We start from the raw sequence: 11430 nt of genomic DNA, 5'->3' as shown, positions 1-11430 counted from the left end.
TGCTGTGCCATGTGGGTCAGCTCCCTGGCGGCGGATCAAATTCAGGCCTTAGCGGTGATAGTGCTGAGACTTAACCCCTAGGCCACTTTCCTTTTTTTTTTTTCTTTTATGGTAAAATACAGCAAAATTTCCCTCCAAGCATACTTAAATGCAGTCTATTGCTGTTAAGTCCATCCACACTATTGTGCAGGCCTCACCACCATTCCCTTCAAGTTCTTGATCTTGTAAAAATTGAAGTAACACCCATAAAAGAAACTGCTTTGCTCCCCCTAACTCCTAGCGAGCACCCTTCTATGTCCTGTGACTGATGACTCATACAGGTAGTCACAACGTTTGTCTTGTGACATTTCCTTCACAGCACAGCGTCGTCGCACCTGTAAGAACCCCCTTATTTAAATATATGTATTTGCCTTTTACATCATTGTTCATTTTGTGCCTTTTCCATCTCCGTTGTCCTCCCGCCACCAGTTCCCCCGTGTGCCTCCCGCCACCAGTTCCCCCGTGTGCTGTCCCCACAGTCCCGTGCTCTCTTCCCACCCCAGTCTTGATTCTATTCCCCTCCCCCCCATAGAATGTCTCTGGTTTCTAATTGTTCATTGTTTTTTATTTTTACTTTATTACAATTGCTTTTTTCCCCCTGATCCCTTTCACTCCTGCTGTGAATGAAAACATCTGGTGTTTTTCTTCTTCTTTTGGGCTTATTTCACTAAGCATGATCCAGCTCCAGCCATGTTGCTGCAAAAGACATGGATTTATCTTTTTTGATTGCTGAGTAATATTCCATTGTGTCTAGGAACCACTTCTTGACCCAGTCATCTATTTTGGGGTAGAATCTCCCTCTCTTTTTTTTTTTTTAATGTTTATTTTCCTTTCCATAGTTTGTTTTCTCTAAACTGACTTTATTCTATTTTGGTTTGGTTAACTGTTTTCTGTCTCTCTCTTTTTTTTTTTTTGAAAAGATTTATTTATGCGTACAAAACTGGGGTATAGGCCAGAGGTGCAGGGGTGGTGAGAGGACAGAGTCAGAGCGGGGAGCAGAACAAACAGACTGACAAAAGTATACTCAGAATCTCCCTCCTTTTAAAGATGTTACTCTCGCATCGTGCAGAGGTAGATTTTCTCCATCCTTCTAGGAATATTTGGGTTGCTTCCTGGCTTTAACTGTGAACCATAGTAGCTTTCTATTTTTACCCCCCCAAATATATAAGGGGCTCTACAGAGTGTGTGTGTAAAATTTACTTTCTATCTCAGTCTTTTGAATCTGCCTAAGTGCTCTTAACCACCAAGGCATGTCGATGAGGTAGATCAATGTGTTGTGGAGATACCCAGAACTTACCAGCCACTTCCCTGCTGACCTACATTCAGGTGGACCATACTCCGACTCCGACTCCACTCAGAGCAATCCCCAAGCCTGCTTCCTAAGTTGTTGCTGCAGTGAGGTCACTCAGAAGACAGGCCTCTTGCATCACAATGCAAGCAGCTAAGAAAAATGCTTGACTCACTGAGAATGGGCCTTACAAGGAGACAGTTCAAAAGTACTGGGCTCTGGCACCACGAGAGGTAAGGTGCCGGGGTCAAGGTGACCAAGACTTGTCCCTGCCACCAAGACCCAAGTCAATAACAAATTTTGAAGTACTGCAAATTAAAGAAACAGGTTTCTCAAAAGGGGCACCTCAGAATTCTTCACCTCCTTCGCAAGACCACACAGGACACAGCCCTTAGATGCTAAAGCCTAAGAACTGAAACTCCTCAGACAAACCCCCAGGCCTGTGCTGGGTCGGGGGGTTAGTAGGGGCATAAGCTGCCATGAGCATCTAGATGTTCACAGCTAACTGATTTCTGTCAGCTCCAAGAAGGTCAAAGCCTGGGTGGGAATGGGGAGTTGGTACTGCAAGTCAGCTTCCTGGGGTTAACTAGGGGTGGGCCTAGGGCTTAAATCAGCACTCCCACCACTAAGGCCTGAGTTTGATTCCAGCCAGGGAGCTGACCCACGGCGCAGCAGACCTCTCCTGTCTCCCCGCTGCTCCCCTCAGCAGTGTACTTCGTCAACTGGCCTGTTTGCTCCCCCACTCTGTGTGGGGAATCCTCTCACCCCCCACACCTCTGGCCTGTACCCCAGTTCTTCTACACAAAATGAATAAATAATAATAATGTAAACATGTTCAGCCTGCAACAGAGCAAATACTCCATAAACTCAGTTTCACTGACCTGCCCAGAAGACACACGGGTGACAGGGCCTGCTGCATGCGGCAGGCAGTGCGCAGAGATTCATGCCCAGGCGGGGAGCTGATGAATTGGCCAAAGCTGGGGTCTCCTACAGGAGGCTGATCTTTCTGCACAAAGCTAATAGCCCTCATTTCTCATCTCATGTCGCCCAGGGGGCGAATTGGGGGGTTGGTGCTGACTCTGCCATCACCCCCATTCGCTGCCGGGCCCTTCCCCTCCTCCTCCAGGAAGCTACAAGACACATCACTGAGACTGCACTTTATCTGTCTAGACGGCCATAACCTTGTCACGAGACTTGTCAGAGGTGAGAAAATTCCCTTTTGTTGCAAAAATTGAGTGGAACTAGAGAAATCGAGAAGTGGGCCAACGCTCTGGAATAAACCAGTCCAAGCCAGTGACTTCTTAAGTCATTTGCCGCTTGGATCAGACATGTTTTGTCATTTATGTGCCCCACCCACCCCCAAAAAAAGAAGCAGCAGCCCCAGAAAGGAACAGCCCACATGGGTCCCGACCCACCTGATGGAGCCCAGGCCACAGGTCCCAGATGACCACACAGCGACGCAGCCACTTCCCCAAAGGTAACCCCTGTAGATGTCAGGGCCTCCCACCCCACATCCTCTGTGGTTTGGAAAGAAGCTCCCCTGGCCTCTTGCCCAGCAAGGCAGTGGGTGTGGGGTAGGTGCGGCTCCTGGCCCACAGCTCAGTGGATGGAGCCTCTTTGATGCCGCTTCGGCAATAAAAAGAATGAGGGACCCATCTGGCAACGCCATCCCTAAGTGCCAGCTTTCACGAAGCTTCTGGTCCCGCTTCTGGCTCCGCCCAGCCACCAGCCACATCATCTCATCCTCCCAACAGCTTTATTTTGTAGATGGGGGAAATGGTTCAGAGAGGGAAAGTGACATTTTAAAGTTCACACAGAAAGAGCAACTGACACGCATCCAAACCCCTGGAGCCCGAACCCCTCACCACTGTGCCAGGCTGCCTCCTGGTTAAGCCATCTAAGCAAGCCCCCTTTTCAGACCCAGTCATGCTGCCTGCCATGGGTCCAATTCCCCTGGGTCTGCCAGGCACTGAACCCTGAAATGTAGCCTGGCCCACTGGGAGGGTTCTCTGCCGATGATACGGGTCTTCCTACTCACTGAACTGAGAAGCCAGCCCCGTCCTCCAGGTGGTCAGCTGCCCCAGCGGCAGTCAGCCCCAGCTCTGACCTGTCCCCAGCTGCTTCTGCACCTGGGGGAGAGGGGTGAAGGGCACTGGGGTTCAGATGATCGTGTTAGTTGTGTGGAGTTCTTGGATCCTTCTACAAAAGAATTCAGTAGATATATGCTCGTGCACCAGCAGAGAGCACATTTGTTAAGGCCAAGAGGAAAGGAAAGAGACTACCTGCACAGACACAGGTGGGCGGTCTAGAGACTACCTGCGCAGACACAGGTGGGCGGTCTAGAGACTACCTTCGCAGACACAGGTGGGCGGTCTCCCAGGGCAAGACTGTGTGGCCCAGGGAAGCTTTGTGACTGGATTTATGCCTTTGTAGAATTGATTGCCTCGGATCGGGCTGGTTTTCAGTCACTGATAATCCTCTGCACCCACCTCTGGTGGTGAGCCTTTTTGATTCTCCTTCAATTCTAGAAGCTGCTGAGGAATTGACTGCATCAGGGCTTCTTGGGTTGGTTCTCAGTAAGAGAGAGTGCTTTCTGTCCTCACCTCAGAGTCCTGGAAACTTCCACAGCCAGTTTGGTTGCAGGCTGATTATTCACCCTGACCCCCACCTCTGGTTGTGCGACCGACCTTTCATCTTAACTTTCTATTCCAAGCTTCCATCAAGGGTCGGGGTCTTTGATGCCACACATTCGTGCACGTCCACAGCTCGTCCACCGGCAATCCCAAATACATGCATTGGGTCCTTGATAAGTATCAGGGGTATACAAGGTTCTTCCAGCCCCTGGAGTCCACCACCCCCCTTTACCCTTCCTTCCACCATAGTTTTTCTCTGCTCGAATGTGGCTGCTCTCTGAGGGGAGTCCCCAGCTCCCTGATTAGCGCCTACCCTTGATAAATTCGCCCATAAACGCGCGCTGGATAAACGTCGACCGAGGCTCCCCCCTCTGCGTCTGAGGCGGGCCCGCCCGGACTACAAGTCCCAGCAGCCCCCGCGGCGCGGCGGGCGGACGTGGGGCCGCAGTGGGCGGGGCAGGCCGGCGGCGCAGAGCCGACTGCAGAACCTTCCCTGCTGCGCCGGGCGTCGGGTCCGCCAGGTGCCCGGCGCTGCTGCCCCTCAGCGCCCCGCGCCTGCGGCCTTCCGCCTCGTGCTTCGCCACGGGGCATTACGACGCCCGGGCCTGGGCCTCGGGCCGCAGCGCGGGGGCCGGCGATGAGCGCGAGGAGCCGGCATGAGCGCAGGTGAGTGCGCCTCCCGGGCCCAGCGGGACCGGGCGGTCCGGCGCCCTTCCTCGCACCTGCCTTGAAACAACACCCCCACAGACAAGTCAGGGTGGGGGGGATCCCCGCCCTCCACCGCCCCTTCTCGGAGAAGCAGCCCCGGGACTCTTCCCAGCAAGGTCGGAGCTCAGGGTTAGGGGGAAAGAGGGTGGTGCAGAGCAGGTGGTGGCCCGTCTCTGGCCCCACCCCGCCTGCCTACCGCCATGGGCGAGGAAGCTTCTGGAGCTTGTGCGAGACTGTAATTGGGGATCCGCGGAAGCCCAGTTGTAATTGGGGCGCCGGGAGGTGCCCCACTCCCACGGGACACCCTCCCAGGGTGACAGGTGTGGAGGTGGGGCAGAAGGTTGGAGGCCGCTGCGCTGGGCTAAGGGGCAGTTGGCCTTCTTGATGGAGTGGGCGAATCAAGAAGATTGGAGAAGTCTGGTCTCCAGAGACTTGGGGCAGAGCGTCTTGGGGGCACCAAGCCACTCCCAGTTCTCTGCCTCAGGCCCAGCACCGAGGGCCAAGGGCCGCACCCTCCATGGAGCATCCCCGGCCAGGCATCCAGGGCCTCGCCAGAGTCGCCTTCAAGTCCCACTTGTGGCAGATGGGTCCGTAGATCCGTCTTATCCAGACGGATCTCACCCCTGTGCTGGTCACTCAGGTCCCACATCCAGCAACGAGCCCACCAAGACTTGGGCTGCTTCCCTGCTGCTGCTGCTGCTGCTGCTGCAGACCCTTCCGTTCAGATATCTCCCTTCCCATCTGCCACCACACTCCCCACCCCTCCACTCCCATCCTATCCAGAAGGCAGCCCAGGGTGCGGGGGGGAGGAGGGGGACCGCACAGATAAGGTGGTCCCTGAACACCAGATCCCAAGATCGCAGTCCTGCAAGGAGGTTGCCCCTCACCCCTAGCCTGGCCGATGAGAGGAGCACCTCAGAGACGTGCTCTCAGCTGGGTCCCTGCCAGATCAGCAGCAGGAAACCCAGGCTTCCGCAGGAAACGAGAGGTCCCAAATGGCTTTGACTCCGGCCCGGCCCCTATGTGCTGCCCCGGGGCCGTGGAGACAGACTGGGTACAAGTTGGTTCGGGCCTCTCATGGCTGTGATGTTGAAGGTGCCCATGAACCTGTCTGTGCCTCATGTTAAGCCGTGCATCCATGGGGTGACCTGAGAGGAATGTGTCCATTCAGACCCACTCATTTCCAGCGTCTGGCCTTTCCCTCTATTAGATCCAGGACCACAGGCTTCTAGAAGTCTGCTCCTCAGTTTCCCCAGCTGTAAAATGGGGATGGTAATAGTCCCTCCCTCCCAGAGGTATACATGAGGATCAGTACACCCAGAGTGGACATGTCCTCCTGCGAGACAGCCGCATGTGCCAGCCCTGGGCTGCCCCGAGCTGGGGGGCACTCTGTCATGTTCCCTGAGAGACGTGACTGGAAAGACACAAGCACCTCGGAGTGTTTGGACAGCTGTCCCACAGGAGCGTTCCTGGGCCTGACCTGCAGGGAGAGGCCACTGATGACAAGGCGTCTACCTAGCTCTTTCCCAAGGTCAACTGGGAGAGAGTCCTGGGTGTGTGACAGGCACAAGAGGAACTTCCCAGAAGAAACATTTTAGCTCCGGGGTAAGGGTGGCCCAAGATGGTCTCCGGCAGCACCTTCAGGGGGCCCCCCACCTCCGCACCTCTCCGCAGACTGGCCCAGAGGTAGCAGGTGGCCAGTGCCTCCTAGCGCCATCGCCTCCATGCCGCACGTTGGCGCATTCCTTCCTTCCGTACCTGTCCCTGAGCCCCGCCCTTGAGCCACGCATCGGGAGCGGGAGGAAGAGGGCGCCATGCAGGCCTGACGATGGGTGAGGTGGGCAGAGAGGACTCAAGAGAAGACAGGCTGTGAGGCAAGTCTAGGCGGGCTGCCCGCTGAAGGGGGTGTGCTGCAGGCTGAAGCCAGGTCTGCCACCAGAGTGACCCCGGGGAGCCCCTGCAAGCCACAGGCTCCTTCCTGTCCCCCGCTGAGCTGGCTGAGCTGCTGAGTGCACCCAGGGAGCAGCGGCACAGCTCGTGCCTTTAGACAGGCTGTCGGGAACGTGGAGGCGCCTGAGAAGTGGGTCAGAGCAGAAGCCACTCCTGCTTGGTCAGGGGGAGGGCCACCGCCCAGCTGGACAGCCACGCTTGCAGAGTGCCAGACTCCGGAGTTGCTGCTTGCATCCCCGCCTCCGCCCCGCCCCCCAGGCCTGCTGCTTGGGATTTCAATCTTAGAGGTGGCGAATGTTCCCCACAGGGCCCCTGCCTTCCTAGACAGGGCTTGCTGGGAAGCAAACCGGGTGCGTGACTGTCGTAGGACCGCGTGGATAAGCGGCGGCCCTGAAACGAGACTGCCTGGACCAGAGCCCACCACTCACTGGCTGTGCGGATTTGGGCCACTCAGTGCACCCCCCTGGGCCTCAGTTTCCTAATCTGTAAGATAGGGATGGCAGTGGTAAGGAATGCCCAGATTAACATGTGGGTCCTGGGAACAAGCGTGGCCTGGGGCAGTCTCATCGTCGAGAGGCGCTTTGACTCCTTGCACCCCAGAGACATCCTGGGCGCAGCCCTCGGCGTGAGACACTGCCCACGTGCCCTGTTCTGGGGCAGGGTCTCCAGGGCAGGGCCGGGGCTCCCGGGCAGCTGCCCTTCAGAGGACAGGCAGGGCCCGGGGTGTGTGGGCAAGGACCTGGCACCCCAACCCTACCAGACTCTGCTGGACGCCTGCTCCCCTGCCCCACAGACCAGGCACCGGGTGAGCCCCACCAGAGAGCGGAGGGCCCTCTGCTGTTTGTGGGCTGCGGGCCACGTCAGGAAGGGAAGGGAATGCTGGCCGGGGGTGCCAGCCCCAGAGAGCTAGACGGGCCAGACGGGCCATCTGGCTGGTCTCTCTGAACGCCAGGGGAGAAGAGGACCCGGTTTCCTGCCGGGCCGGCCTTGAGGCCATTCCTCTGCCCTGAGACCCCGAAGACTGGGGCCGTGAGCGTGGGCTGGTGTGCACGTGAGCATGTGAGAAACGCCAGGCCCTTCCTGGAGCTGGAAGCTCTGTTTGTTTTCTGAGTCAACTGTGTGCGGGAGCCGGGAGGGACTGGCCAGAGAGTTATTGATTTGTTATTCTGATTGAGAGAGGCCTGGGAGGTGCGACCTGTATCTTGTTCTCTGAAAGTCTCCATAGGGGCCCCAAAAGCACGGTCTCAGGGCCCCAACTTGCTGGCCTCTAACCTCTGTGGCAAACAGACTCAGCCTCTCCTGCCAGGGCAGATCCCAGCCCTTAGGGTAGGGACTGGATAGAAAAGTGGGGTGCAGAGCTCCCGGGAAGCTCACAGCTCCCCAGGCCCTGCCCCCTCCCCCACACTCCACCCCCAGTCCTTGGCCTGGGCTGGGTCAGAAATCACCTGGAGAACAGGAAACCAGACGGAGGGCCGGCGCCCAGCTGGTACCAGACCCTCTGGGAGGCTGGAGCTGTTGGAGGCTCCCGAGCCGCCTGCTATGTGTGGAGAGTCGGGCGAGGAGGAGGCACCTCCCCCCAAAACCCTCTCCTGTGCCCACAGACAGCAGCCCCCTCGTGGGCAGCACGCCGGCCGGTTATGGGACCCTGACGATAGAGACGTCTCTCGATCCCCTCAGCTCCTCAGTTTCATCCGTGGTACGTGGCACTCCCACCCCCACCCAGACGCCCCCACCTCCCCAGCCCCCGCCCCACCCCCACTGGGGCCCTCTCCCTGCATCCCCAGAGGCTCAGCGGCTACTGTGGCAGTCCCTGGAGGGTCATCGGCTATCACGTCGTGGTCTGGATGATGGCGGGAATCCCTCTGCTGCTCTTCCGCTGGAAGCCGGGCTGGGGGGTGCGGCTGCGGCTCCAGCCCTGCACCCTGGCCCGCGCCGAGACACTCGTCATCGAAGCCAGAGACAAAGAGGTGAGCGGCAGGCCCGGCCCGGGCCTGGGCTGGTGAGGCGGTGGCCGCTCAGCCCGCCCGCCCGCCGACTCTGGGCGCCTGGGCGGGCCCCTCTCTGGACGCGGGGTGGAGGGGCAGGTTGGGGGCTCTGACCCCTGCCCGGGAGGTGGAGCTGGTGGAGGGCACTCTTCTGGACTGAGCCCGCTGTGCCCCAGGATAGCTCCTGGCAGCTCCACACGGTCCAGGTGCAGACGGAGCCCGTCAGCGAGTGCAGGTGAGGCAGCTGGTTCCGTTCGGGAAGGGAAGGAGGTTCGTGGGGATGGGCCGGTGCCGGGAAGCCCACAGAGTCCCTCAGTAACCCCACGCCCCTCCCCAGCCTGGAGCCGCCCCCGCAGGCCCAGGCGGAGGATGGCCGCAGCCAGGCGGCTGTGGGGGCAGTGCCGGCGGGTGCGTGGAAGGACACCGTCCGGCTGCAGGGGACGGAAGAGGCGGTGAGTGCGCAGCCGGGCCTGGACAAACCCTTGCCCGTCTCTGGGCCACCGCGTGCGGGGGAGGGGCCTGTCCCCATGTGTCCAGACTCCTCTGGATCTGTTCGCCCAGATGTCGGGGTGCTGGCTGGCCACCTTTGAGCTTCCCAGCCTTTTCCCCCTCTTCCTGCGACACTGCCCCCGCCCCCCAACACACACAGTCCCCGGCCGCCTCCAGCCCAGCGTCTTCCCCTCACCCAGCAGCCGGTGCTGCGGTACTATGTCTTCCAAGGCCAGCGCTACGTCTGGATCGAGACCCAGCAGGCCTTCTGCCACGTCAGGTAACGGCCGCGCGGCTCACACCGCCCCCCAGAGCACGGGTGACCCGAGGCCCGGGCTGGGTGCCCCCTCCGCTCCGCCTTGGCCCCGTGCCCACGTGTAGGTCACAGCCGCCCAAGCCTCGGGGTCTCTGTCGCTGACAGCAGGGGAGGCCCTGCCGCCTGGGTGGCTGTGAGGGGTCGTCCCTGCAGTCAGCCACCCAGGGGTGGTTCCGTGCGACTGCCCCCCGCGATGGTCACACCGAGGACACCCCTAAGGATGCAGGTTACCGAACGTGTCCCCCTTGTTAAGTGGCGCGTGGCGGCCTTCGGTGTGACGCCCCCACAGCGAGTCCGGCCACAGGCTCCAGACTCGAACCTTCTCTTTGGGGCCCCATCCCCGTTCTGCCACTGAGTAAGGGCGTGAGCTCACGACACAGCTTCATTCAGGCCCCAAGAAGCAGGTGCTGGGCCCCGGTCTCAGGAAGCCTGGGGGCGGGGTGTCCATCACCTGGGGATCTCTGAGCCAGAGGACAGCACGCACCTCGAGCTGCCCGCCCCCCGGGAGTGGGGGGGCTGGCTGCTGCTCCCCGGTCATGAGCTCGCCCGTGCGCAGAACGCACTCTGTCAGGAGCAGCGCCCGGGCTCCACGGGCTGCAGGCTGCCTCCATCCTGAGAGGGCCGTGTGAACACGCCACCGGCCTGCTACGTGAGAACAGCAGGAGTGCTGACCTGTTGGCTGTCAGTCAGTCACTGCCCAGAGCCCGGCGTGACTTCTTGCTCCATCCACCCGTGGGTCGGTGCCATCACCACCCCCATCTTGCGGGTGAGAGGGACTGGGCCGAGGTGTCACTGTATGTAGAGTGGTCACTGGCTGTTAACCGCCGTGGTCACTGACATCTGTCACCACCGTTCTCCTTCCTCGCGAGAGGGTTGGACCCAGTTAGAGGGACCAAAGGTTAGGCCCAGGGTTGGTGCGAGACCCGCTTGCCACCAGGAGCTTAGTGTGGCAGAAAAGGCCAGAAGGGGCCCAGAGCCCCAACTCCCTGACCTCGTGGGTGGGGGGACTCTGGCCTCATCACCCTCATCGCTGTCCGCTCCCCTCGCCAGCCTGCTGGACCACGGCCGCACTTGTGACGAAGTCCACCACACCCGCTGCGGCCTCAGCCTCCAGGACCAAGCTGTGAGGTAGATGCTGCCTGGACATGAGGACCCTGCCTTGCTGCTCCTGGGCCGGGCTCCTGCCATGGGCCCCACTTCCCTGGCTGTGTGAGGGGAATTCTGCCTCCCCAGAAGGGCCGGCTGCCACAGCCCCCGCCCTCCTGTGACTTCTCTCGCAGGAAGACCATCTACGGCCCCAACGAGATCAGCGTCCCGGTCAAGTCCTATCTCCAGCTGCTGGTAGACGAGGTAGGGCGGTCCCTGGGCCTCGCCCCTGCTCTGGGCTGGCCGTGTGGCCTTGGCTGGGGACTTCCTCTCAGGGCTGCTTGACTGGGGCAGGCCAGACTGCTGTCCCTTCCCCAGAGTGGAGCGGTGTCACAGACCCTGCCCCAGTCTGCTCAGGGTGAGACGTTCAGAGGGCCAGGCTGGGGCCGGGGGCTAGCCGTCGAGAGGCAGCCCACACAGCCGCCTGGTCCTGCCTGAACATCCCCACTTCCACACGCTCAGCTGCCCGCAAGCCGGGGAGGAGGGACAGGCGGGCAGCCGAGCTTGAGCTTCAGCTTCAGAGGGGCATGGTCGAGGTCACTCAGGGGCAGTGGGCAGGTATGGCCCGGACACAGCCAGATTCGCTGTCGACCTGGCAGCCCCCTGAGTGGCGAAGGGCGAGGGCGTGAAGTCTGGCCCAAGCCTAAGCCCCACTCAGACACCTGGGAGCTCTGTGGTTTTAGGCAGGCAAGGGACTTAAACCTCTTGTGCCTCCGTTTCCTTTTCTGTGACATGGAGCCCGTGGAGGGCCATTACTACTGTATGACCTTAGAGGTGGGGGTGCATCTGCGCCCCAGCCCTTAGTAGGACCCGTGTCTTTGGAGCGCAGAGAAGCCGGGCACCTCAGGCACACCTGGGGGGCGGGAGGGGTGGGAG

The 11430-nt window shown here is 59.9% G+C and overlaps 1 protein-coding gene across 1 annotated transcript in view; it reads left to right on the top strand.

Annotated features, from left to right (window-relative positions):
* The first annotated feature begins 4442 nt into the window (after nucleotides 1–4442).
* ATP13A2 (ATPase type 13A2) overlaps nucleotides 4443–11430 on the top strand; it is a 19637-nt gene continuing 12649 nt past the window's right edge. The window contains exons 1-8 of the mRNA XM_012722085.1: nucleotides 4443–4626; nucleotides 8220–8314; nucleotides 8403–8585; nucleotides 8780–8838; nucleotides 8941–9055; nucleotides 9293–9372; nucleotides 10459–10536; nucleotides 10689–10758. Of these exons, the coding sequence (XP_012577539.1) occupies nucleotides 4617–4626; nucleotides 8220–8314; nucleotides 8403–8585; nucleotides 8780–8838; nucleotides 8941–9055; nucleotides 9293–9372; nucleotides 10459–10536; nucleotides 10689–10758 (690 nt within the window). The 5' untranslated portion in view covers nucleotides 4443–4616. The remainder of the gene's footprint in view (nucleotides 4627–8219; nucleotides 8315–8402; nucleotides 8586–8779; nucleotides 8839–8940; nucleotides 9056–9292; nucleotides 9373–10458; nucleotides 10537–10688; nucleotides 10759–11430) is intronic.

The sequence above is a fragment of the Condylura cristata genome, unplaced genomic scaffold (genome assembly GCF_000260355.1).
Source record: "Condylura cristata isolate star-nosed mole 26May11 unplaced genomic scaffold, ConCri1.0 scaffold00008, whole genome shotgun sequence".
Taxonomy (NCBI): Eukaryota; Metazoa; Chordata; class Mammalia; order Eulipotyphla; family Talpidae; genus Condylura; species Condylura cristata.
The sequence above is the reverse complement of the archived record's forward strand: the minus strand, read 5'-3'. Positions and strand labels throughout refer to the sequence as shown.